The sequence below is a fragment of the Talpa occidentalis genome, unplaced genomic scaffold (genome assembly GCF_014898055.3).
Source record: "Talpa occidentalis isolate TD23 unplaced genomic scaffold, MPIMG_talOcc4v2.1 talOcc4.7, whole genome shotgun sequence".
NCBI lineage: Eukaryota > Metazoa > Chordata > Mammalia > Eulipotyphla > Talpidae > Talpa > Talpa occidentalis.
The window spans coordinates 122,084,203-122,109,167 of NW_023605083.1; the positions used below are offsets into that span (position 1 = coordinate 122,084,203).

Consider the following 24,965-nt stretch of genomic DNA (forward strand, 5'->3'; position numbering starts at 1 on the left):
AAGGCAAAGAGAGGAGCTGGAGTGCAGCTCGTGGGGCCTGACCCACCCCCGCGTGACCCGAGGGCCCAGCAGAGGAAATAGGATGAGGGGAGCAGGAGCCACCCGCCCATCCAGCCCAGCTCTTCCAGTCGCTCTTGGGGCTCTGCTGCCCCCCCCCACCCCGGGGCTCAGGAAGCGCCTTTGCCCTAAGGGGCATTCTTCCTTCCTGCTCTGCCTTCCCCGGGTCTGGGGCTTCCCAGTGGGCCCTGCCCCTGCATCGCTCTGGCCGAAGCCTGGTCCTCTCCGCCTTTCCTGTGAGCCGCCCCTCTGGATGAGCAGTTTGCCTGCCACTTCTTTCTCAGGCCTCCCTGTACACCCTCATGTGCCGCTCACCCAAGGCCCGCTTCTGACACCCTCATTGCCAGCTGTCCAGGACCCATTCTCCCACCTCTCAGCCCACTGTGGCCTTCCCCTCCCGCCTCAGCCACTGTGACCTTGGGCACATCTCAGCCAGGCCTGGCCCCAAGGCTGCAGCACCGGACATTTTCCAGCTCCCAGCATGTAGATTTAGGGGGATCTCAGGGCCTTCCTGGTAGCCTAGCGGGTTAAGTCTCAGCACTATCATGCTTTCATCACTGTGGCCTGAGTTTGATCCCCGGCCAGGGAGCTACCCACATGGTGCAGCAGACCTCTCCTGTCTCCCCCGCTGCTCCCCTCAGCAGTGTATTTCAGTGGATCCTCCTGTTCTGCTCCCCATTCCCTCTGGTGAATCCTCTCACCCCCAACACCTCTGACCTACACCCCAGTTTTATGCATGACACCTGAGACACTCAGGACAGATGGGTGCAGCTTGACACTGACCTCACAGACCCCTCAAGCAGGCCCCTCAGTGAAGACTTCAAGCCTTCCATTCTCTCCCTCTTAGCTAATGACCTTGACAGCCGCAGCAGGCACTGCCACTTCCTGTTCTCAGTTCCCCTTCAACATCTATTTATCCCTCTTTCCAAGTTCCTTTTTCTCCCCAGCCTCTGTCCTTGAGATTTCCAGCCCACCCGGGTCCAGCCTGGGCAGTTTCCTCCTCTCGGCTTCACCATCTCTCCCCTCTGCCCAAAATCCATGGGACTCCATCCTGGAAAACACTTGCATTGATTCAGCAGCTTGAAGAAAGCTTCCTCCTGTTCTCTGGCAATTTCCTGCGGTCTAGAGCCGCTGCCTCCGTGTCTGCACCTCCTTCTTCCAAACCTCCGCGGTGCCCAGCCTGAAGCGCTCCGCTGGACTTGTCCATCCCAAGGTCACCAGCTAACCTGCCAATGACCAAAGTCAGGTTCCTTTTCTCCTTTTCCATCTTCTTGAAGCCTGGCTCCTCATCCCCAGTGACCCCACACAGCCAGCCCCTGCCCTCCCCAGACTCCCCTGCACATCCACTCACCCTCAGGCTTCAGGTGTGCACCCTGAGCACTGCGCCTCACTAGCCTTCCGGCCTCCTGCCTCCCCAACCTGGGACCTCTGTGCAAGGGGTGACTCCATCCAAACATTAACCATCACCTGTGCTGGGTGGGAAGGCAAGAGATCTAGCTGCACCCCAACTCACACTGGGGCTTCGGGAAAGTCCCTTAACCCCACTGGGCCTCCGTTTCCTCTATGGTATTTCTGAGACAGCATCACCTCCAACACAGCTCTTGAGTTCCTCTGTGCTGCCCGCACTTCCGACCCATGATCTAGAAACTCACCTCTCCAGCTAAGCCTGCCCCCCACCCCGCTTTGTCTTTGTGACTCTGGCATCCTCTCGCTCCTGCCCCTCAGCCAGCCAAGCAGTCTCCCTGCATCCTCCTGCCCCCTGAAGACCTCCCCCCTCAGCCCTGCCCTGCTTTCCTCCCCTGCCACCTCCTTCCTCCCAAGCTGGTGTGGTGGGCTGGACGGATGCACTTGGCTCTGACCACGAAATACATCCAACCCCTGATCTGGAATGTTCTTTGGCGACAAGTACACCCCCTTCTTCAAGGCACAGGATCCATATTCTCCACGAAGCCCATAGTGTGAGCCTTCCGGCCACACAGGCCTGAGTTCAAATCCAGGTCCTGCCACTTAACTCTGTGACCTTTGCCAAACTCCTGAATGTGTTTTCTTAATCTGAAAAATGGAGGTAGCAGTAGGAAGTCACAAGTATCCCGCCAGGTATGTCTGTGAGGCACTTAGCACGTTGTAATTCAGCAACTAACTTAACATACGTGCATGCGCCTGTGAAGCCTCCCTCCCTCTCAGACACTCGCAGAGTTTACTGTGATGACTCTGAGCGGCATCCCCATCTCCAGTGTAAATTGTGGATGAAGCTGCTAAGGGGTGCAGTGAAATAGCCCATCTCTGCTCCCCCTCCTTTTAAGGGTCAACTCTCCAGATGTCCAGGAGGATCTTTTGTGTGGGAGAAGAGGGCGGTGGATTGGGGGCATGACTACATTTGTGCACTAAAAATTTCAAGGATGGGTATCCCTGGGATTCTGGCACCTCAGCTCCCCCACCTCTTCCCTGAGGGAGGCCTCAGAGCTTTGGAGATTAATGGAGGGGGGTCACTCGACTTTGACAGCCCAAAGGAAGGGCATGTGGCTTCCTCAAGGGGCTATTTGGTGAGAGTGGACGTTTCCTGTTGAAAGGATAGGGGGCTGGGCTGGGCTGTGGCGGGAGAAGCAGGATGAACTTTCTGTCCCTCTGCTCCCCACCCCTCAGCATCGTATCACCAGGCAGAGTCTGGATAGAGTGTCCCAAGGCCCCCAAGTCATAAAAAAGCCCCTGGGGCTGGAAGCCCCAAGTTTTCTCCTTGGCATCCCAGGCGCATGGGCCTGGTAGTGCGGGCCTGGCGGGGAGTGCTCCAAGCACTGGGCCTTGTATTCACAGACCCGCGGCCAGCTACACTGAAGGAGGGCTTTTCCAACCCCCACTTCACAGATGAGGAAACCCAGGCTCAGGGAGGCGAGGGGACTTGCTCAAGGTCACACAGCTCTAAATTGGGATGGGGGCCCCTGCATCCTGCACTTTCCCCTGCGCCACCCTGCCCCCTCTCCTGGTGTGGTCTCTGCCGCAGGCCTGGCAGGCTAGGCTCAGTGCCTGATGGCATCTCTTGGCCGAAATTATCGCTCATCGTGCTGGCCCAAGGGGGCGTGAAGGAGACCAACACCCCTCCCTTACCTGCAGCTGCCTTGGCCCCACATCAGCCCAACTCGGCCCCCATGCAGGAGAATTTGAGGGAAGAATTGGCTGAAGGGAGAAGGAACTTCAGGGGGAAGGAGGCCCTAGATATCCTGAGTTGCAAGGGCTCCCCAGGGAGGCATTAAGACAGTGGCCACCAGCCCTTGATTTCCAGAGTGCCCAGGCTGCCTCCTGGGGAAAGCAAATGATGGGCAGAAGAGACCAAAGGAATCTGCTGTAGCAGATGGGTTGGGGGAGGATTCCTGAGAGACCCCCCACTCCTGCTTGAGGGAAAGACACAGGCCCTGCCCTCAGGAGCCCCAATTTAAGGAGAAAGCTATCCCTCTATCAGGATCCAGGTCTGAAGGAGGCCACGATCCCTGCCCACGTGAAGCCCCAGGCTGATGGGAGCCTCACTGCTGACAACCTCAGGGAGCTCAGCCTTTGAGGACAGCCCCCAAGCTCAGGAGGGTAGGTGGGCGAGGGCGTTGAAGCAAGCATCGTGTTCGTGCACAAGCAAACGCATGGGTAGCAGAGCCAACCTGGAGGACAAGCGGGTGGAGGGCTGGGGGAAAGCCTGGGGCTGTAGACCTGGGTGTGGCCAGAGGCGATTTGACTGGGCTTGCTCTGACTGACGGCCCCGGGAGATGGGGAGAAAGGAAGTCCTTGGAGCTAAGGGACCAGACAATTGAACCCCCACTGGAGTTGGCCCAGAATGCCATCAGAAAGGAGTCACGGTGGGGGGGTGGAGACAGGAAGAACCCCCAATAGGAAAGCCCAGGAACCAGGACCACAGAAGTGGTGGAAATGTGCCTCAGCTAGGAGGCCTGGGCCACAGGCTTGCTGTGTGGTCTTGGGCATGTTGGAGAAGGGGATCCAGGCTCGCCCAGGGCCCCCCTACCTGTCCTTTAAGAAGGCATACCTGCTCAGGGCTCACTCATGTGGCCCTAAAACATGGCACTGATGGGGCAAGAGGGACTCACCTTGCTGTGGGGCTGGGGGAGAAATGGACTAGAGGTATCTGACCTTGATATAAGTCGCCGATAGAAGGTGGAGGAGGGGACAGGGGTGCCCACCTAGAGTGTAAGATGCACCTCTCACTGACCCACAGCATGACTTGGAAAGATCACTGAGCCTCAGTTTCCCCACCTGAAAAATGAGCAGTCTCCCTCCGGGGTAATTGTGGGTTTCAGGGAATATCACATGTTAGGTCCTCATTCCCAGGTACCCCCCCACACGCACCTTTACCCCCTTTTCCAGATGTCTCTAGAATGAAGGAACAATTGGCTCAGCCTTGCTGAGCATCTGGGTCTGGAGTGGCAGGTGGTTGGAGGGGGAGGGGAGTCACCCCGTTCCCAGCATTGATGTCAGCGCCTCCCGGGAAATCGCCTTCTCACCTCTCCTGGGCCTAAAATAGAGCTGGGGGGGCCTGTCACGAGCCAGAGGCAGCTTCCCCATCCCTGGCAGAGGCCCTGGGTCCCCAGGGAGGCAGAACACCCAGGAAGGGGTTCCCTGCCTCCACTCCTGTTCCTCAGTGGCCTGCGGGCTCCGGGCATGGGTGTGAGGATGCTCTGGTCTTGGGGAAAGGTTAGGGTGGGGTCCTACTGCACCTCCCCCTTCTTGGGTCTCTGCCCGGTGGGCTCCTGGGCAGAGGTCAGAAATCCCAGCCCTCGGTGTGGAAATCCTTCTTGGCAGAAACCGAGGAGCGAGGCTGGGGGGCACAGCGGCGGAGCTAGGTCAGGAGGTTTGCATCCTAGGGAGAAGCTGGGGGCCTTCTGCGCCTCAAAGATCGGGGCTGTGAAGCAAGGGGCAGAAAGGCGTTACAACGTCTAACTTGCCTAGTTTAGGGTATCTGGGGGGAGAACGGGTGCCCTGCAGGAGGCCCTCAGCCCAGAAGCCCAGGCAGCCCCTCCTGGGGGCCCCGGTGACAGCCCTCCCTGCGGCCCTCCCGGGGCAGAGGCGTCCTTGGCGGGGAGAGGAGCCGGCAGGACGCCGCCGCGGGTGGGCGGGCTCGGAGGGGACCCGTCCCGCCGCAGGTGGGCGAGGGGTCCGGAGGCCGAGCGGGCGATGCGCCCAACAAGCCTCCGCGCCCCTCCCCAGCCGGGGGCTCAGGGCTGGGGCCGGCGGGCGCTGTCCTAGGTCCCCGCCCGAGGGGCGAACCCCGGAGGGCGGCCACGCCCCCGCACCTGGTCGCGCGGGTCCCCCGCCCAGCAGCCGCCAGGTCAGAGCCCGGGGGACACTCCGTCCCCGGCCGGCCTCCCCCTACACGTCGGAGCTCCCCAAGCCAGGGGTGCACCCGCAGGGCGCAGCGAGGGGCCGGGGCGCGCGCAGCCCGCACCTGCCGAGGGGCCGAGGCGGTGCCGGAAGGCCGGCCCCGGGGCGGCGCCTCTTTTGTCCTCCCGTCGCGGCGGCCCCGGCCCCGCCGGGTTGGGGGGGCCTGCGGGGGGCGGGGGCGGGCCCGGCGCTCACGTGCTCGCCGCTCGGCTCTTAACCCGGCCCGCGCCCCGCCGGGATGGCCGCGGCCGGAGCGCGCTGAGCCGGGCGCCCCCCCCCGCCGCGCCCCCAGCCCCGGCCCGCGCCCCCGCCCGCGCCCCCGCCCGCGCGCCCATCCCGGCGGCGCCTCCCCGCCCGCCCCGCCGCCCGCCGCCCGCCGCCCGCGCCGCCCGCAGCCGCAGCCCCGGACCCAGGATTATGAGCGAGCCATGAGGCGGCTGCGGCGCTGGGCGTTCGCGGCGCTGCTGCTGCTGCCGCTGCTGGCCCCGCCGGGTGAGTGACCCCGGCCCGGCGCCCCCTCCCTGCCCCCGCCCCGGCTTTGCGGCGGTTTTTGCTGCAGCCACATTTCCCTGCAGCGCTGGGGTGCCAGCCGGTCCGGGGCGCGGGAGGCGGGGGCCGCGGGAGGAGGAGGGAGGGTGCGCGCACCCACCTGTCCCCCGCCGGCCCGCCCCGCCGCGGCCACCCCCTGCCGCCGGCCGGCGCTGCGGGGCTCTGCGGGCTGGGGGGGCGGTCGTGACGGCCGGGCCGGCGTGAAGCCCGGGGCCCCCTCCCCACCGGCTTCTTCCCGCTGCAGGCAGCGCATCCTCCCACCCAGGTCGAGGGCTCAGGGGTCACACCGGAGCGGGGTGCGGTGCCTGCCCCATCCCCAAGTCTCCTGTCTCGCCGTGGGCATCTGCCTGCAGCTGTGGCCTTGTCTTCCCAGGTCTTGGGACCCGGGGTCCTGTCGGAGCTCTGCGCTGGGGGGTCTCACCCCAGTTAGGGGGCCAGGAAGCCCTTGAGGTCACAGAGCCCAGCCGTCTGGTGGGGGAGAGCTCCGGGGGAGAGGTTCGAAAGCAACAGCTGGACACCAGGGTCCGCCAGGAGCCGCCCCGGGGCCCGGTGAGTGGGACCAGCGGGCTGGAGCAGGCCTGAGAGCCCAAGGGTGGCCCTGGGCATTGGGTTTGGGCACCTCCCCAGGAGCTGGCTCCAGCAGCTCCCCCTTCTGCACAGTGGGTGTCAGGCCGGTGCTGGAGCCCGCTAGTAGGAGCACCCACCTGCTCTGCTTCAGGCCCCTTCCCGTCATCATGGGGATCCCTTGCCCTTGGTGGACCAAGGGGTGCCCAGGGCTCAGTCCAGCCTTGCTCACCCTTTCACCATCCCCACTTCCCTCCTGCCAAAGCAAGAGGTTTGCTCCAAATGGGGCTTGGCTAGGACTGGAGGGGGCAGGGAGAAGCGCTGAGCGCCGGGGCAGAGATGGGGACCCAGGTTTTCACCACAGCCACTGTCCCTGGGCTTTCTTAGAACAGTTTAGTGCTTGCTCTGCCTCAGTTTCCCCCCTGCACAGATAGGCTTAATGTTTTCCTTTCTGCCCTCACTGAGGGTGGGGACTTGGGAAAAAGATGGAGGCCCCAAGCTCACCCACAAATGGCAGCTCCACCCGCTCCCTGTCCCTTTTAGCTGCCAGGCCCCTCCTGCCTCCCAGAGGAAGGTTAGGAATGAAGGAGATTAATTGCAATTAATAATTAATTAATATCATGTGAATAATAATCACCCAGATGGAATATTCATTCAGCACGCCTTGGCTCTCCAGGAGCTGGAAGCTGAAAGTTAGCCAGGCCAGCGGGGGCGGGGAGGGCGGGTGGCGAGGCCTGGCAGAAACGGGAGGAGTAGAGGAGACTGAGGAGCGGACCACCGAGGCCTGGGAAGGTTTGGCAGCTGGAAATGGTGGGAGGTAAATTGGGCTGGGCCGAGGGAAGGAAGGAGGGAAACAGAGGCTAACATTACGGACATCTGTCAGACTGGCATCTGGCCTGCCTAATGTACTTGGTTAAAAGCCCTTAGGGGGGGTGGGGTGCAGGGGGGATACTCGGGAAATGGAATGGAGCAGGAAGGCAGCATGCATAATAGATGGGCCATCACTCAGGCGGTGCAGAGTGGGGAGAGGGGTGGTTAATGGTCTTGAGCTGGCGGCAGGGATGGGGGTGTGAGGGAGGGAAGGGGTGGAAGCTGCTTCAGGTCCTGCCCAGACTCCCTGGAAGGTGGTAGATAGAAGGTAGAATGGTCCCAGGGCCAGACATGGGGATGTCCTCGCTGGTTCACCCCTTAGTCTGGCTTTCTTCACTCATGTCCCTCCACCTGTGCACTCTGCACCCCAAGACTGTGGGAGTTGAGTGTCTGACCTGACTGTTGGACCTCCTGACTAGTGCTTCAGGGGGTGTCCAGATGGAGGATGGGGTGATGCCGAGGCAGGCCAGAGGACAGAGATAAGGGACAATATGGGACCAGTTTGAGAGAAAAATGTGGTGCTTCTTCAGCCCCCAGTCCTCCCTGGAGCGAGGTCATGGGGGGTTCCGGGTATGATGGTGCTGTGACTGTGTGTCCTTGAATGTTCTGCTGGTGAGTGGATGGCACGTGTGAGGTATGGGAGGGACCCAGCCTGAATGTGCCCCAGGGCACATCTGAGGGGGTGGGGAGGGGCAGGGGGTTCTGTGGATCTGGGGCAGCAGTCCCCTCCAGTGGGGTCTCTCTGGGGTAGAGCCTTCCCCGGGACCTCCTGCAGCCTCCCTAGGGGATTTACTCATAACTCTGCCTGAACTGTACCCCAGTGTCCCCTGAGGTCAGATTCCCACAACTCAGTAACATTTGTCTGTCCACTTTGCAGGGGACCAACCTGGGGCTCAGAGAGACTAAGTAACTGGCCCAAAGCCAGTCATCTTGTCATCTTAGGCAGCGATGCCATTTTCTCCAAGACCAGAGCACTCCCCACTGCACCATCCTGCCTCCAGGGTCTTGCACTTAGGCACAGGGGCACTGACCCCCCACCTCCCCCCCTGCACAAGGTGAAGGGAAACAAGGACACGGCCCCCTGACAGAGTGAACTTGTGGCCTCTACCTCCCACCCGCCTGCTTTCCTCCCGCAGCACTTCTGCCCTCCACACCCCAGGGCTGATGGTGGAGCCAGGTCCATGCTGAGCCCAGCAGCCCCACAGGAAGGCCCAGCAGCACTCTTGGGCTCCGTCCAGAGCTACTGCACAAGTTTGGGACCTTAGTTTGAGCAAGATGTTGGGTCAGCAGCAAGAGTTCCATCTGCTGTGGGTCAGGTGGGCGTTTGGGGGCCCAAGCCGGCCGACAGGGCCGAATATGGGCCCGGGGTGCTAACTTGGCCTGGCCTTGGACTAGTCATGTCGCCTTTCTGAGCCCTGCCTTCCCGACTCCAAAAATCTGGATAATGGTAACATTAATCCCGCCAGGAAGTGGTGAGGGGAAAGGATTCTGTGCTCTGAGGACTTCTGGCTTTTGCAAGGGGCAGGGAAGGTGGCCAGGAAGGAACTCTGAGCTAGAGAAATGACGATTTTCTGGGCCCTTCCTGGGGCAGGCACTCTTCTGCTTTTAAAGGTAAAACTGGATGCTCATTACAACCCCAGGAAGTGCGGCTGTGATCATGCCCATTGCACAGATGGAGAAACAGGCACAGAGAGGCGAAGTAGCTGCCCCAGGGCACACAGCGCTAAGCAGCAGAGGAAGTTGATGCTCAGAGTGGTTTTCAACTGGCCTGCGGCTGGCCTCTGGCTCAGGGTGTAGCGAAGAGCGGCCCGGGGGCTGTTTGCCTTCTTTCCATTGCTCTCACTATCTCACTCTGTCTAGTTTGGAAGCAGACTGGGCCGGAGGCCCCGCAGGTGCGGGAGGCTTCTGGAAGTGTGGAAAGCTGTGGCCACAGGGAGCCTGCGGCTGAGGGGTGAGGCCGGAGGACAGTACAATTAGGCTGTTTGTTCGCTTCCACAGAGCACGTGGGCAAGCGGGCTGAAGCGGTTGGTGGGCTCAGGAGGTCTCTGAGGAGACCCCTTTCTCTAAGCCACACAAAGCTGTTCTGTGGGCGGCGCCTGCCTCCCCCCAGCCCAGACCCCTTGGGAACCAAGGAAAGGGCGGCTGTGGGGAAGTGAGCGGGCAGCTGGGTAGGGCATGGAGGACCCGGGCCAGGAGACCTACCCTCTGAGCCAGCCAGGGAGGGGGCCTCAGTCACTGGACTCCCTGAGAGCCGCCCGGACTGGCATTTACAGGAAGTGCCACCCAGAAGCCCCAGCCAAGGGCATGGGCGGCACTCCTGTGTCTTTCTGCTGCAGAGGGCTGGGGGACAGCTGAGCCAGGCACGGTCCCAGCCCTTGCAAGGTGGAAGGCATAAGCAGGGGACCTCGGTCTGGGCAGCCAGAGCCGCAGCTCTGTCCTGGGAGCAGAGGCAGGAAGCCTGGGCCGGGAGCAGGCGGCCCAGCTGGCTTGAAAGGCTGCATTGTGTGGTGGCGGGTGGGGGGTAGAGGGGACAGCCACATTTCTCTCCACTGCTTCCAACAGAGTGACCTGGGCAAACCGCTGCACCCCATCTTCCTTATCCATAAAATGGGGCTTCTTGCCTTCTGCACTTTACCACAGCCGCTGTGAGGATTAGAGATGATGGACGGCAGGTGTCCTGCCTGCGATCTGACAAGAGCAGATGTTCAACATCTGTGAGCCTGTCCTCCCTCCTGAGTGTCGAGGCCGCTGTGCAGCTGGTCCCGGCCTGAGAGCTGGGTGTCAGAAACTGGGGCCAGGGCATGTGGGGGTTACCTATCAGTCTCTGGACAGTGTTGTAGTGGGCAGGTTCTTGGGTCCTTCCTGGCCACACACCAGGTCTGTGGGCCTGGCCTCACCTAAGCTCTGCTGCCCAAACCCCAGCTGCCCCGAGTCTGTCCCCACAGGGACTTATGACCCTGTAGGGAATAACTGTCTTTTTTTTTTTTTTTTAAAGATTTATTTATTTATTTATATAAGCACTGGGTACAGTCAGAAGCGCGGGAGGGTGAGAGAATTCACCAGAGCCAGAGCGGGTTGCAGAGCAGGCAGAAGGACCGAAGCACATTGCTGAGGGGAGCAGCGGGTGGCAGGAGAGGTCTGCGCGCCATGTGGGACCTTTCTCCGGTGGCCGGGGAGCAGCCGGGGATCGAACCGGCGCTGCAGAGGCTGCGGGCAGCTTCACAACCCAGTGCTCAACCGCTGCACCACCGGGGAGGCCCAACTGTCTTCTTTTTTTAAAAGATTTATTTTTATTTATTTATGCATACAAGTACTGGGGTATAGGCCAGAGATGGGGGTGAAAGGATTCACCAGAGACAGAGTAGGGAGCAGAACAGGTGGATCTACTGAAATACACTGCTGAGGGGAGCAGCGGGCGAGACAGAGGAGGTCTTTTGCGCCATGTGGGTAGCTCCTTGGCCAGAAATAGCTTGATCGCACTGAGACTTTAACCCCTGAGCCACCAGGAAGGCCTGTCCTCAAGTTTTGAGGTTCAATCCCGTTATTGTAAATTCAACCATGTTTCCTCCCACTAGAGCCTTGGCGCATCTTGGGGACCGATGGAGTACTTCAGGGAGCGATTTCCTCCTGGGTGGAGCCACTGCCTCTCTTCCTCCCTATCTGCATCCCCCAGGCCCCCCACTGCCCAGCCCATGCAGTTTTTTCAGTTCTTCAAAGCCCTGTTCAGCTGCAGCATTTATACTTCTTCTTTCTAATATTAGTAATTTTAACTTATTCTTGTGATAATGATTAAAAGGGCTTTTATTTTATCCTTACCATCACCCCATTTTACCAAGGGGGAAACTGAGTCTCAGAGAGGCTAAGCAGCTCCCTCAGGCCTCCTGGTGCCTGTCCATTCAGCCTGAATTGAGCCCCTGGGCAGGGGAAAAAGGTGGGTGTAGCCTGTGCTCTCGGGACTACAGGTTCCCCTGCCCTGGGGAGGATTGAGGCAGCTGTCAGGAACTCCTGGGCCAGAGCTGTGTACTTAAAGGCCCAGCAGGAGCCAGGGGCCAAGCCCTGTGGGTGGTGGGTGCAGGCTTGCTGGTGCGTTGGGGAGAGAAGGTGGAGGGCAGGGATGGAGGTTGAGGAGGAGGGAGGAGAGGTAACTGTGAGAGGCAGAGCCTGTACCTCTGGAATTTCTGGGGCTGTTGGAAAGCCCGAGACCTTTATCTTCCCCCTTCCCAAGACTGCTTCTTAGGTGGGGTTCAGCCTGGCATCAGTGCTTGCAACTCTGGGGCTTGGGCATCACCTTCCCCTGTACCCTGTACTTGGAGGGCCTGATGGGTGCAGAGAGGCTGGGGGAGGCCCAGTCTCTGAAGCAGGTGCCTGGGAAAGAGGTGGAGACAGGGAGGACCTGGGGAGGTGTGGTCACCCCAGCCAGGAGACCCCAGCTGCTCTGGTCAATATGGACTCCAGCTCCAGGGAGAGGCCTGACCCTGGACCGGTCCTCATGGCCCCGGGCCAGTCACCTCCAAGTGTCTCTTTCTGAGCCTCAGCCTGACGTTTGTAAAATGAGCACCAGACGGCGGGGCGGGATAAATGAGCAAATGAGCCGAGCATGTGAGACCGGATGGCCAGGAGCAAGAGGCTGGGGTCAAGGCCGGGCTGGTTGGGGTCACCAGCACCACTGAGCGGTGCCGGGGGAGGAGGGGGCCAGGCACCGGACGGAAGGGGCTCCCTTGGGAGGGGCCCAGGGATGATGGGGGAGGCCAGGGATAGGCCTGACACCTGAGGCAGTCAGCTGGGGAGCAGTCTGAGTGGGGTGTCTTAGGACTCCAGTGCCAGCAGGAGACTCCCCAAGTGCCTGGGGGCTGAGGTGGGTGTGCCTGCTCTTTCTCCTCCTTCAGATGGGCCATTCCCTGAGTCCCCCACATCCAGCCAGCACTCGAGTTCCTTCCCTCTTTCTCTACTGCCTTTTGGTGGCTTCCCAACCCTTCCCAGGCCTGCCTCTAGGGGGCCCAGACCCTGCCCTGAGGTTGCCAGGGCTTAATCTGGCCTGAATCCCATGTCCTGCTGGGGAGGGGGGCTGCCCACCTGCAGATAGGCCTCACCTATTGGGAAAGAGGATGAAGCCTCTGCAGGCTGTGAGAAGTGGGGGGACAGAGGACCTGTCTACTGCCCCATCAGTCCAGGATTTCCCTAGAATGGGGGTCAGTTTGGTCTGCAGAGATGGGGGAGGCCAGATGGGTTAGCCTGCTGACTTCCCAAGTGGGAGAGATACTGCATGTGCCAATGCTGACTCCCAGCCCAGGGCGAACGCTACCACACATGCCAATCTTACAGCCTTGAACCTGGATTTGGATACCATTCTCAGTAGGGACATCTGGGGCTCAGAGAGGTTGCTGGATCAGCTCTGAGGCTGCACAGGCTTAGAGAGTGGAGTCAGGACAATGGGTCTGGGAGGCCAGGACAGGGTCTTGTTAATGCGGGGGTGGGAGTGGGGAACAAGAACATTCGTGAGGACAGAGAAGGGCAGAGATGGTCCTGGCAGGGATGGGTGGGAAAGATAGACCAAGCTCAAGAGACAAGAGTAAGGACAGGGATGTCCAGGCTTTCGAGGTGAGGGAAGCAGTGACTCCTCTTCCTTGACTTTCTATTTTGAGTTTGATCAATGATTTAGGGCCTCAGGAAGAGCTTGGAGTCTTGGATAGGGTGAGTCTGTCCTTGGGGTTCAGAAGGCTGCCTAGCCAGGCTTTGACATTTTGCCCCACCTTATCCCCTCTCTCCCGGCCGCTAGTGGACCCATCTTGCCTCATCCTTGGGTCCCTGGAAACTGACTCCCTAGGCTGCAATTAGCTCCACCACTTCTTAGCTGCATGACCTTGGTTAGCCACTCTGTGCCTCAGTTTCTCCACCTGTCAGATCTATCCCATTGGGTTGTTGTGGAGATCAAATATGATAATGCAGGGCCTCCCTGGTGGTGCAAGGGGTTAAGCACCACACTATGAAGCAATCTGCAGCCTCTGCAGCACAAGTTCGATCCCCAGCTGGCCAGGGAGCAACCCACATGGCACAGCCGACCTCTCCAGTCTCACCCACTGCTCCCCTCAGCAGTGTATTTCAGTCAGTCTGCCTGTTCTGTTCCCCACTCTGTCTCTGGTGAACCCTCTCACCCCTCTCATCTCTGGCCTGTACCCCAGCTCTTGTACGCATAAATAAATCTTTATAAAAAAAACAAATATGATAATACAGTAAAATGTTTAAAACAGTACCTGGCATAAGTGCATAGAAAGATTAGAAATAACTGGGTAATTGAAAAGGAAGCCTAGGAGGTAGCAAGCTGTGCATTTGACAGTAGGCACCTCTCTACCCTGCACCTTGCTCCCATCAAAAGAAAGACAGCAAACAAATTTCTCACATACACATGGCCCAGGTGTGGGACCCTCCTCTGAGGTCTGGAATGCAGTCTTCTGGAATGGAAGAAGACTCCAGCCACTGGAGCCCCTTCAGGCCACTCCTGTGCTTCCAGATCTTTTGTAAGCACCTGAGGCTTGGGGTAGGGGTCCTGAGCCTCCAGGCATGTTGTCAGGGTTTTCAGGAGTCACAACCTCAAAAGGCTGACTCCACCCCAGCCCAGACTCCTGCTCCTCCTTCTCTTGGGGTCACTTTCCTTCCAGGCACACTTGCTTTGGGTCTGGAGTCCCCACCCCCACTGTAAGTAGGCAGGCACCCAGGCCTGGGAGGGCAGCCATCTTGCTCAGGCCTGGTACGTTGCCATGACAACCTGGAGCCTCCCAGCCCCACTGCAGAGGCCCCTCTGAAAAATTTATCAGGAAAACTTCCGTGTTTAAAAATTAACCATAGGATTGAAATATTAAAGATGAGTTGCTTTGGACAAGGTGGAGGGCAATAGACTTGGGGGAGAGAAGTCAAGTTCTTTCCTGCTGACCTGCTATTGCCCTGGCTTTCGGGGATCCTGTGATCAATTCTACCCCACTCCACCCCTGTAGAGTTTGAGGGGGACAGGAAGGGAAGCACCTGCGATGTGAGGGAACAGAACTTAGAGGAAGATGAACTTGTGGAAAGCACCTGCCCCCAAATCAGTGGTCCCCTCAACTGATGGGCTGGACCACCCTCCCCCTAGGGCAACTTTCTATTCTGGGTTTCCCCCATTCCCCAATTCCTACCTTCAGCCTCCACAGGTTGACTCCCCCTCTGCTCTCCCCTCCCCCCAGCCTGTCCACCTGGCCCAGGTGAGCTTTGTCATCCCAGCCTTCAACTCAAACTTCACTCTGGACCTGGAGCTAAACCAGTGAGTGTGGCCTGGCGCCTGGGAGGAAGGGCAAGGCAAGGCCTGGATTGGACTTGGCCGGTTATTGGGGAGTGGGGTGCTGGAGGGGTGGGGTCTGGGCTGCAGCAGGGAACCTGGCCCCGCAGTGACACCCTCCCTCTCTGGCCTGCTCCGTTCGTTCCAGCCACCTCCTCTCCTCTCAATACGTGGAGCGCCACTTCAGCCGGGAGGGGACCACCCAGCACAGTGCTGTGAGTGTTCTGGGGAGCGGTCAGGGGAGGTGGAATGTGGGGACGGGCGGCCGGTGGAAGTGGGGTCCAGGATATCCTGTACACTTGGGATGGGCCTGGCCCCTTGGGATCCTCCATCTCTCCCCACGTTGGAGGATCGGGGTCCTGGCATCTCCCCTCTCTGGGCTCGGGAGGTCCGAGTCGCAGCTTCTCTGCCTGGCTTGGGGGCACTTGAGGCCCCTCTCAGGCCCAGACTCAGCTGGGAGGGGTGGCTGGGGAAAGGCCCCTCTCCATCTGCACCAGGACCTGGGAGCTCCTGACCGCCTGGAGCACCAGGGTCCGGGCCCCAAGGCCCAGGGCCCCGGCTAAGATGAATGAGTGTCGCTAAATAGCTCCCCCGCCCCCAGCCTGCCGGTCACTGGAGCTCGAGTAAGTCTTCAGGAAGCCCAGGGGGTGGTGCTGGTCCCCTCCGCCCCACGTGCTCCCAGCCCCCAGCCCAGACCCCGGGCCCAGGGGCGGCCGCAGGGCCAGCGGGCCAGGCTTGTGTGTGGAATGGCGTGGGCTTTGCTGGCCGTGCGTGGCGTCCGGGTGGGCTCGTCTGCGGTGCCTGCTGGGACAGCGCCCGCGCTTAGTCGGTGCTCTGCGAAGGTTCGCCGCTCTCAGAGGAGTCTGCGATCCCCTCGGCCCCAGCCCGGGCTTAAGAACCGCTTCCTCGCTTCGGAGGCGCGGCGCCGGCCCAGAGGGCCAGGAACTTGCCCGGCCCGCACGGAGCCAGGCTGCAGACCCCAGGCGGACCCAGGGGCGGCACAGGGGCGGCTTCTACACTCCCGCCTGTCCTTCCTTTGGGGGGGGGCAAGGGCTGGGCCGCTCACAATTTTGCTGTTTCCCCAGGGGCCCCGAGACCACTGCTACTACCAGGGGAAGCTGCGGGGGAACCCGCAGTCCTTTGCCGCCCTCTCCACCTGCCAGGGGCTGCAGTGAGTACAGGGGGGAGGCGCCCTGGGGGGCTGGGAAAGGCCACCCGCTGGCCCTGGGAACTGTGGGGAGCTGCCCCTCTCTCTGCAGTGGGGTCTTCTCTGACGGAAACTTCACCTACATCGTGGAGCCGCGAGAGATGGCGGGGCCTCCAGAAGCCACCCAGGTAAGCCCCCCACGGTCCCCTCCAGCTCATTCTTCCCTGTGACTATCACCGCGCCGCCTCCTCCTCCCACGGTAACCTCAGCCTCACTGCCCTCCTCAGTGACCCCAGATCGGGTTCCCTCCTCCTGTGCCCCCAGCTCCAATGTCCCCTGTGCCCCCCAAGTAACCTCCCACCAGGCTCTAGTGTCCTTTGCCCCTATCTCTCAGAGCACCCCCAGGTCTTGACCCCGGAATCTGAGCATCTGGGAGATCAGATCCGACATGGGAGCTCTGGCCAGTTCTGGGTCACCCTAGGTGGGGGTGGGGGCAAGGCTGGGGCTGCTCCCCCAACTGGGCTCAGCAGACTTGCTCAGCCTGCCAAAAATGAATTCCCCCTCATTGCAGGGACCCCTTCCCCACCTCATTTACCGGACCCCTCTCCTCCCAGACCCCCTCAGATGCAGGGAACCAGGTAAGGGAGGGAAAGTGGGGGTGGGGAGGGGGTGGATGTGCCCCCCTCACCTGTCCCCTCCCCCAGGCTGCCTGTTTGCTGCCCCTGTTCATCTCGCTCCTCCAAACCGGTCGAGGCTGAGAAGGAAAAGGCAGGTACGGGGGCCCGCGCAGACCTCGGGCTGCAGAGACCTGGCGCTGCAGTCTGGAGCAGGACGCCACCCCATCCGTGGCAGGGGGCTCGGGCGCCGTCTCTGGAGGAAGCCTCCCACCCCATTTCCTCACCCCACTATTGACACACATCCCCGCCGTGGCCAACCAAGGCTGCCTGCCCTCCTGTCGAGGCTGAGGGTGATCGGAGCCCCACCAGTGGGGAGCTGCCATGGTCCCTGGCTAGAGTGCAGCCTCCCCATCAGTCCTTGGTGTGGCCAGGACATCAGGCATGGAGGGGACTGATTCCAAGTGCCCACCCACCCCCTAGGTCCGCCGGGGTCACCCTACAGTGCACAGCGAGACCAAGTACGTGGAGCTGATTGTGATCAACGACCATCAGCTGGTAAGTTCCCTGGAGGACTCCAGGAGAGGGGCGGGAGGAGCCTCGCCCTCTGCCTACTCTTCGCTCTCCTAGTTTGAGCAGATGCGACAGTCTGTGGTCCTTACCAGCAACTTTGCCAAGTCCGTGGTGAACCTGGCAGATGTGGTGAGCAGCACGCCCTCCCTTCCCTCGCCCTTTATGCCCCCCCATCCATCCTTGGGGTGAGTTCTGGAGGACACTATGAATCTCTGAGTCCGGTGTCCTGGAGGATAGACTAAGACCTTCCCGCCACCCTGTCCCCCCACTTTCCCCCGTCTAGCCCCCTCCTCATCTTCTCCCCTCCGGGCACAGATGTACAAGGAGCAGCTCAATACCCGCATTGTGCTGGTCGCCATGGAAACGTGGGCAGATGGGGACAAGATCCAGGTGCAGGATGACCTCCTGGAGACCCTGGCCCGGCTCATGGTCTACCGGCGGGAAGGCCTGCCTGAGCCCAGCGATGCCACCCACCTCTTCTCGTGAGTCCCCACGCCCTCCACCCTGCCAGCCTCCGCTGTCTGCTGCAGGGTGCAGGGCTACTGACAGCTGCCCTGGGCCAGGTGCTTGGCAGGATCTGGGTCCTGGGCTCACCTCCGCCTGCCCCCCGGCCACAAGCAACAGACTGGGCATCAATCCCCTCATCTTAAACACATGCCCCTCCCTGGCCCCTGGTGATCTGTCCCTCCCCACCCTCTTCATCCGTCTTTCCCTTCCAGACTGTCCCAACTCCCCTTCCTCAGGGACTCAGTGCCCTGGTGGGGGAAAAAAAAAGATGAAAAGATCTTATGATTTGACATGATTAATGGGAACCTCTCATTATTGGCTTATGGGCCTCCCCCAAAGAGGGCAAGGGGCTTGACAGGCTGAAGCGAGGGCAATGTTTACCCCCAGGGAGGGGCTGTGGTGAGGGAGATGCCCCATCACCCCTGGCAGCCCAGGGGAGCCACCACGGATGGGCAGGAGTCCTGACGACCCTCTCCTTTCCAGGGGCAGGACTTTCCAGAGCACCAGTAGCGGGGCTGCCTACGTGGGGGGAATCTGCTCACTGTCCAGGGGTGGGGGTGTGAACGAGGTGAGCCACGTGGGGGTATGGCCAGGCGGAGGGTTGGAGGGAGGGGACGGGCTTTGAAGGGCATGGGTGCTGTGCCTTTTGGAGAAATATGGACGTCTTTGTGCTGTTTCTTCATCCCAAGTATGACAACATGGGGGCCATGGCAGTGACCCTGGCTCAGACACTGGGACAGAACCTGGGCATGATGTGGAATAAGCACCGGAGTTCAGCAGGTATCAATAACAACCCCATGTGGCCCCACAACGAGCGCAGACCCACCCAGCAGCTCTAGAAGTGACGAGGGTGCCATGGGAGGGGTCCTCCACCACCCCTTATATCCACCTGGCTCACCTCCCAGGGGACTGCAAATGTCCGGACAACTGGCTGGGCTGCATCATGGAGGACACTGGGTGAGTTCTTGGGGACAAACTGGGGGAGGGCCTTGGGTCTGGGCCGGCCCCAGAGCAAGAACTGCGTGGCAGTCTGGACCCGGTGGCCTCCAGAGACCTAGCTTTCCCGACCAGGATTCCAAGAAGCCTAGTATTCTGCAGACTTTGCACAGGAGACCCAGATTTCCCTGCCGGACACCCAAACCAGACAGCCTGTAGTGCGCCCCGTCGCCACCGGGCGCCGCCAGTGCCTCGCTTGGCGTCTCCTTTGGCCTCCAACCTCCGAGCCCTGAGCGTCAGGGAAGGGGCAGGCGGACATTCCCCCCCCCCCGCCACTCGCGCTTGGTGTGTGGGGGGCGCTTCTTGCGCCGGGCACAGAGACCCTCAGCCTCCTCGAGGGGTGGCCGAGGCGCACGGGTCACCCCCTCCCTAATCTTGAGATGGGATGAGAAAGGGACAGGAGGGGAAGGCGCGGGCCGGGCCCCAGCAGCCCTGTCCCCTCGCCCCGGCCAGCTTCTACCTGCCCCGCAAGTTCTCGCGCTGCAGCATAGACGAGTACAGCCAGTTCCTGCAGGAGGGGGGCGGGAGCTGCCTCTTCAACAAGCCCCTCAAGGTACCAGCCCAGGGCGGGGAGCGGGGGAGCGGGGCTCGGGCAGGGGGGCGGCCGGACTCCGACACCCCTTCCCCTGCCGGCCCAGCTCCTGGACCCGCCCGAGTGCGGCAACGGCTTCGTGGAGGCGGGCGAGGAGTGCGACTGCGGCTCGGTGCAGGTGCGTGACCCGCCGGCGGGGCCGGGCGACGCGGGGGCGGGTCGAGCGGGGGTTCGGGTGGGGGGGTCGGGTCTCGTCCTCCCCCGCCTTCTCCCCGCGTCCTCAGGAGTGCAGCCGCGCGGGCGGGAACTGCTGCAAGAAATGCACCCTGACTCACGACGCCATGTGCAGCGACGGGCTCTGCTGTCGCCGCTGCAAGGTGAGCTGGACCGGCCGCCGGGGCGGGGATAAGCTGGGAGGGGCGGGGCTTAGAGGAGCCGCAGGAGGTCGGGCAAGCCTGGTGGGCGGGGCTTCACAAGAAAGCGCCAATGGGGAGGGAGAGGAGGGGCGTGGCCTGTTGTGCAGTGGTCGGGCGGGTAGGGCGGGGCTGGCTGGCTGGGGCGGGGCCAGATCTAGGGGCGGAGTCCGGGGCGGGGCCGGCGAGCTCTGGGTTCGCCGGGCGGCCTGAGCCCCCGGAACGCGTCCCTTCCCTAGTATGAGCCGCGAGGCGTGTCCTGTCGAGAGGCCGTGAACGAGTGCGACATCGCGGAGACCTGCACCGGGGACTCAAGCCAGGTCCGACCGGCCCGGCCGCCTGCGGAGCCCCTGGCCAGACAGCCCCTGGCCCTGCTGCTTTGGCTCTGGGGCTCGACTGCTTCCCACGCCCTCCTCCGCGCTGCTGCCCGCGTCCCCGCGGCGGAGCAGCCTCAGCTTCCTCACCCCCAGCATGAAGTGGTTCTTCATGGCCCCTGGTTTTGTCCCCTCAATGGTTGATGGTATTTATAGCCTGACTGGTGCTCTCAGCACCTGACGCAGTGTCTGGTGTGTGCTCGAGATCAGAGTGGATAATATGAGGCTTCCAATAAGTCCGTATTACATGCAGGCACTTCTCCCAGCCCTGTGAAGCAGGGAAGCTATGGGGAACCCTGTGGGCTGAGTTCTGAGCAAGATGGAGGAGTCCTGTCATGTCAATTCTCATGGGGGTGGGGGCTGTGCATGCCTGGAGTGTCCTCAGCGGCTCTGCTCAGTCCCAGCTGCTCTGCTCAGTCCAGCCCCTCTCTCCACAGTGTCCCCCTAATCTGCACAAGCTGGACGGGTACTACTGTGATCATGAACAGGTATGATAGGGTGGGGGCTGTTCTCCCTCAGTGCAGTACAGTGTCGTCTCTATTCGGACACTCAACATTTTTGTCCCTTGTCACCTATTTATCATTCCTCAGGGCCGCTGCTACGGGGGTCGCTGCAAAACCCGGGACCGGCAGTGCCAAGCCCTTTGGGGCCATGGTGAGCTCTTTGGTAGGGATAGGGGACCCTACCAAAAGACCCAGAATCGAGAGACTAGAGAGGGGCCAGATACCAGCTGAATATGCCTGCTACCAAATGTGTGACTCCCCAGGACCTCAGGGACCCCGCCACGCTGAAAGTCTTGGGTGGGTTCTGGAGAGGGTGGGGTGACAACTGGCATCATCTCCGTGTAGCGGCTGCTGATCGCTTCTGCTATGAGAAGTTGAACGTGGAGGGGACGGAGCGTGGGAACTGTGGGCGCAAGGGGTCAGGCTGGGTCCAGTGCAATAAACAGTGAGTAACCCATGCTCTTGGCTGGGCCTCTCCAGCTCTGGGATCGGGGAGGGTTTTTCCAGAGTTGGGGCAGCAGGTTTTCCTAGGACAAACCTGAGTCCTGATGGGATAGCCTGTGAAAAGTTGGGGTGGGGAAGAGGGCAGATTCAAATTGCGGTCAGACCTGGGGCTCACTGTCTCCACACTGCCCCAACAGGGACGTGCTCTGTGGCTTCCTCCTCTGTGTGAACATCTCTGGAGCTCCTCGGCTGGGAGACCTAGGGGGAGACATCAGCAGCGTCACCTTCTACCATCAGGGCAAGGAACTAGACTGCAGGTGTTGGCTGGGATCTCAGCTGGGAAAGGGAGGGTGTGGCTGTGATTGGGGGGTGGGAGGAGCAAGCACCTAGGCTGGCTGTGCTGCCTCCCCAGGGGTGGCCATGTGCAGCTGGCCGATGGCTCTGACCTGAGCTACGTGGAGGATGGCACAGCCTGTGGCCCCAACATGCTGTGCCTGGATCACCGTTGCCTGCCAGCCTCTGCCTTCAACTTCAGCAGCTGCCCTGGCAGCGGGGACCGCCGGATCTGCTCCCACCACGGGGTGGGTGCCTGGAGGCCAGGGGTGAATAGCGTGGCTTACAAGAGCGGGGACAGAGCCTGCTCAGCCATGCTGGCCCTCCCCCGTCTCCAGGTCTGCAGCAATGAAGGGAAGTGCATCTGTCAGCCGGACTGGACGGGCAAAGACTGCAGCATCCACAACCCCCTCCCCACGTCTCCGCCCACGGGGGAGACAGAGAGATATAAGGGTGAGGCTGCCGCCGGCCGGGGTGGGGGTTCCGCCTTGCCCTTTCTCCACGCCTGTCCTGCCAACCGAGCCCCGCCCTCCTCCCAGGTCCCAGCGGCACCAACATCATCATCGGCTCCATCGCCGGGGCTGTCCTCGTCGCAGCTATCGTCCTGGGCGGCACGGGCTGGGGATTTAAGTAAGACACACACGTCCCGACCCCTCCTGGCACCCCCTGGGTGATCAGAACCCCAGACTGCTGGAACTGAGGGGGCCCCCCTGAGAAGTTAGCTAGACCAGAGTTCATACTTTATGGTCCAAGCCAGCCACGGGATCGCAGTTCTTTTGAAAGCTGTGTTGCCCACATTTAAAAGCCAGGAGATTCTAGGCTAACTATCCTGATCTCCAACCTCTCTGCTGGAAAATAGGCAGCGCCCGACTGTACCTCAGTGCACCTCAGCGAGGCCTCAGAGGAGCTGAGCCGGGGCTGCCCCAGACAGGTCCGCATCCCCAGGCTCCGCCCAGCCTGCCGTGGCCCGTCGGTGGCTGCGCCTGTGGCCCTTGGGCTGGTCTCACCCACCCACCATGCAGGGAAGGGACCCGAGGCCCCAGGGTCAAGGGGGTGGGTGCAGAGTCAGGATTCAAACCCAGGACCCGACTCTGGCCGGTCTCCTCAGCACCTCCCTGGGCCCGTCATTAGCGTCCGGGCCCCAGGGACTGGCCGTCTCTGGAGCAGAGTCTCCCGAGGGCTGGGGCAAGTCACCACGTTTCTCTTCCCCTCCCTGCGCCTGTCCCCTCCGCGGCTCCCGAAGAAACATCCGCCGAGGAAGGTACGACCCGACCCAGCAGGGGGCAGTGTGACGCCGGCCACGTCATCCCTCCCGCTGTCCCTGTCTCCTCCATCTCATTCGTCACCTTGCCTTCTGTTGACGGGGAGCTGGGGGCCGCCCCGCCCCCGCTGTCACCGCAGGGGTGGGAGCACCCCCTCCAGGAAGACAGTCCTCAGCTTGCCCTGCCCTCCCACCCCGCCCATCGACTCCTGCCCTGCCTCTGTCCAGACCTCCCCGGCCAGGCGGATCCTGGGGCTCTGCCTCCCACCAGCCTGTGCCCTGGAAAGGGAGCCTACCTCTGCGTCCCATCTGTTTTGTCTTCCATGTCACCGCTGTCTGACCTCCCGCCAGACCCCTCCCTGGCCAGCCTGTGACTTGCTGCCTCCAGGGCCTGGCACTGCCCTCCCAGGGCCTGGCTCAGGGGCTCTCCCTCTGGGGCCTGCCTCATATCCTCCCTTCATGCCCCCTCTCCATTCCAGGTCTGGAGGGGCCTAAGTGCCACCCCCCTCCCTCCGAGGCTGGCACCCACCGTCTCCACCCTGAACTTCGAGGAGGCTGCCCCTGCCCAGCCACGGAGGGAGGCACCATGCAGATGTCTTCCGGGCCCAAGCCCTTCAACGCCCGGCCCCAGGGGTCTGGGTGGGAGGCTGTGACCCTGCCCTTCACACCACCAGGGTGGACCAGGCTGGGGGGCAGTTCCCTCGTGGTCCCCCACCGCACCCCATGTGGCTTTGGCCTTGCACACCAACTCTCCCTGTGTGAATGTAGCTTCCATCATCACGGATTGCCGCAGCTCAAGTCGTGAGGGAGGGGGGCCTGGGGGGAACCCCGGGGGGCAGGCAGCCACCAGGGGACATGGCCTGGGATGGCCCCTCCTCAAAACCAGGCAGCTGGGACCAGGTTTTTAGCTTTCTGGGACTTCGGGGGAGGGGGCCAATACCTACATTTTTAAAAACTGAAATCTCAACTGATGAATGTAACCTTGGGGGTGCTGGGGACAGGGCAGCTATGGAAATGCTTTGATGTTCTTGGGAGGGACCAGAGGGCCCGAGCCATGGCCGTCCCCCGGGATGATCACACTTGGAATCCTCTCACCGGACGCAGAACCCCGAGCCAGGCAGGGGCCGGGCCTCTCCGCTCGCCCCCTCCGCCCAGCCTGCTGAGCTTGGAGAGGGTATGAGTGCTGATTCAAACCAAAGCTGCCTGCTCTGTGCCCACGGCCTAGGTTATGGGTACGGAGACTACATGTCCCAGATTGTCTTCAATTCCAAAATAACTGTCCTGCTGCCCCTGCCAGGACACATGTATTTGGGGGTCTAGAAAAATACAGTCCCTGAAATAAAATGGCACCTTCCCCCCTTTCAAGAAAGGTGATTCTGGGGCTGACTCAGGGTTTAGGTGCCCCCTGGTATGGCCCAGGCTGGGCCATCTTCCCAGGGAAGACTCTCCTAAGTAGGGGTGGCCAAGGGTGGCCCAGTGCCTGGAGGGTTAGGAGCTCTGCCTGTGACGTGCAGGAGGAAGCAGGAAAAGGCAGGTCTCATGTATGATCCTCAGCTTCTAGAAAAATCCTCAAGGCCCTGTTAAACCCATTCCACTCCTTACCCCCACTCCAGGGCCAGTAGTAAGTTTACAGTTGTTCTCCCCATTATGTCCTCTGATCCCCGCTGCAGCCGAACCTGGGAAACAGGCTGAGGCCAGGCAGAATCCCTGTCAGTCTTCCTACAAACCACAGTTCCACCCATGGCCTTCCCTCGTGACCCTCACTTGGGACAGAGGAGCTCTGGCTCCTCAGCTGCTAAAAAACAGCGGGCAGGGGTAAGGCAAGGGTCAAACTACCTTATGGATGAAAGCCACAAGTGATTGGAGCCCCTCTCCCCAGGGATCCCCACCCAGACTCACAGGGGTTTCTGAACACCCCAGGGCCTTTGAACTGCTTGTTTCAGTCCCTGTTTCTGGGGCATCTTTGAGGAGGAATCATGGAGGAAGTGGCTCCCTGTTATCTGCACCACCCCTCAGGGGCAAACTGGGGACTGAGGCCCATTGACCCCCTTTTGGGTGGCTGGATGGGGTCCTCAACACTGAGCTCCAGCTGGCACTGCCCAAGCGAGTGGGGTGGGTGGGGTACCCCTCTGGCCAGTCCTGCTCCACCAGCCCCGCAGGCAGGTGCTGCAGGTTAAGGGCTGGGATTTGCACAACTGCTGTGGTGCCCACAGGCATCCCCTGGAAGCACACACGGGCACACAGGTGGCGGTGCAGCCGGCACAAGCATTCGGATCCACATCTCTGCATTAGTGTGAATGCCTCTGCACGCACTGGCATGTGTGTGTATATGTGTGTGCACGTGCACGCGAGGGTGGGCGTGGGGGCGTGGAGAATGAAGACTTCCTATGACCAGTCCACCTGGCTCCCAGCTGTCTGCATCCCCCTGGCCCGCCCTGAGCTCAGGGAGGAGTGGAGGCGGCTGGGCCTGGGCCTGGAACTGGCTCCATACAGCATCCTGTAAATATGTCATCTGGGGCTCAGGGGGTGGGGAGGCAGGGACAGGA

General features: G+C 61.3%; 1 protein-coding gene across 2 annotated transcripts; it reads left to right on the plus strand.

The window, feature by feature from the left end:
- Positions 1-5,861: 5,861 nt before the first annotated feature.
- Positions 5,862-22,461, plus strand: ADAM11 (ADAM metallopeptidase domain 11). 2 transcript variants are annotated; one of them, XM_054689240.1, is made up of 26 exons: positions 5,862-5,925; positions 6,356-6,531; positions 14,631-14,707; positions 14,871-14,937; positions 15,808-15,893; positions 15,982-16,057; positions 16,441-16,507; positions 16,574-16,641; positions 16,967-17,041; positions 17,114-17,185; positions 17,372-17,538; positions 18,047-18,131; positions 18,253-18,343; positions 18,469-18,520; positions 19,013-19,112; positions 19,198-19,269; positions 19,376-19,468; positions 19,744-19,824; positions 20,316-20,366; positions 20,469-20,532; positions 20,727-20,826; positions 21,023-21,142; positions 21,238-21,406; positions 21,497-21,611; positions 21,698-21,788; positions 22,402-22,461. In XM_054689240.1, exons 1-26 carry the CDS (start codon positions 5,862-5,864, stop codon positions 22,448-22,450), a joined length of 2,328 nt encoding a protein of 775 aa, XP_054545215.1. In that variant the 3' UTR covers positions 22,451-22,461. The 2 variants fall into 2 exon arrangements, with proteins under 2 accessions (XP_054545215.1, XP_037349850.1); XM_037493953.2 differs by lacking the exons at positions 5,862-5,925; positions 6,356-6,531; positions 14,631-14,707; ... (1 more) ...; positions 15,808-15,893; positions 15,982-16,057 and having other exon boundaries at positions 16,447-16,507; positions 16,574-16,637.
- The last annotated feature ends 2,504 nt before the right edge of the window (positions 22,462-24,965 follow it).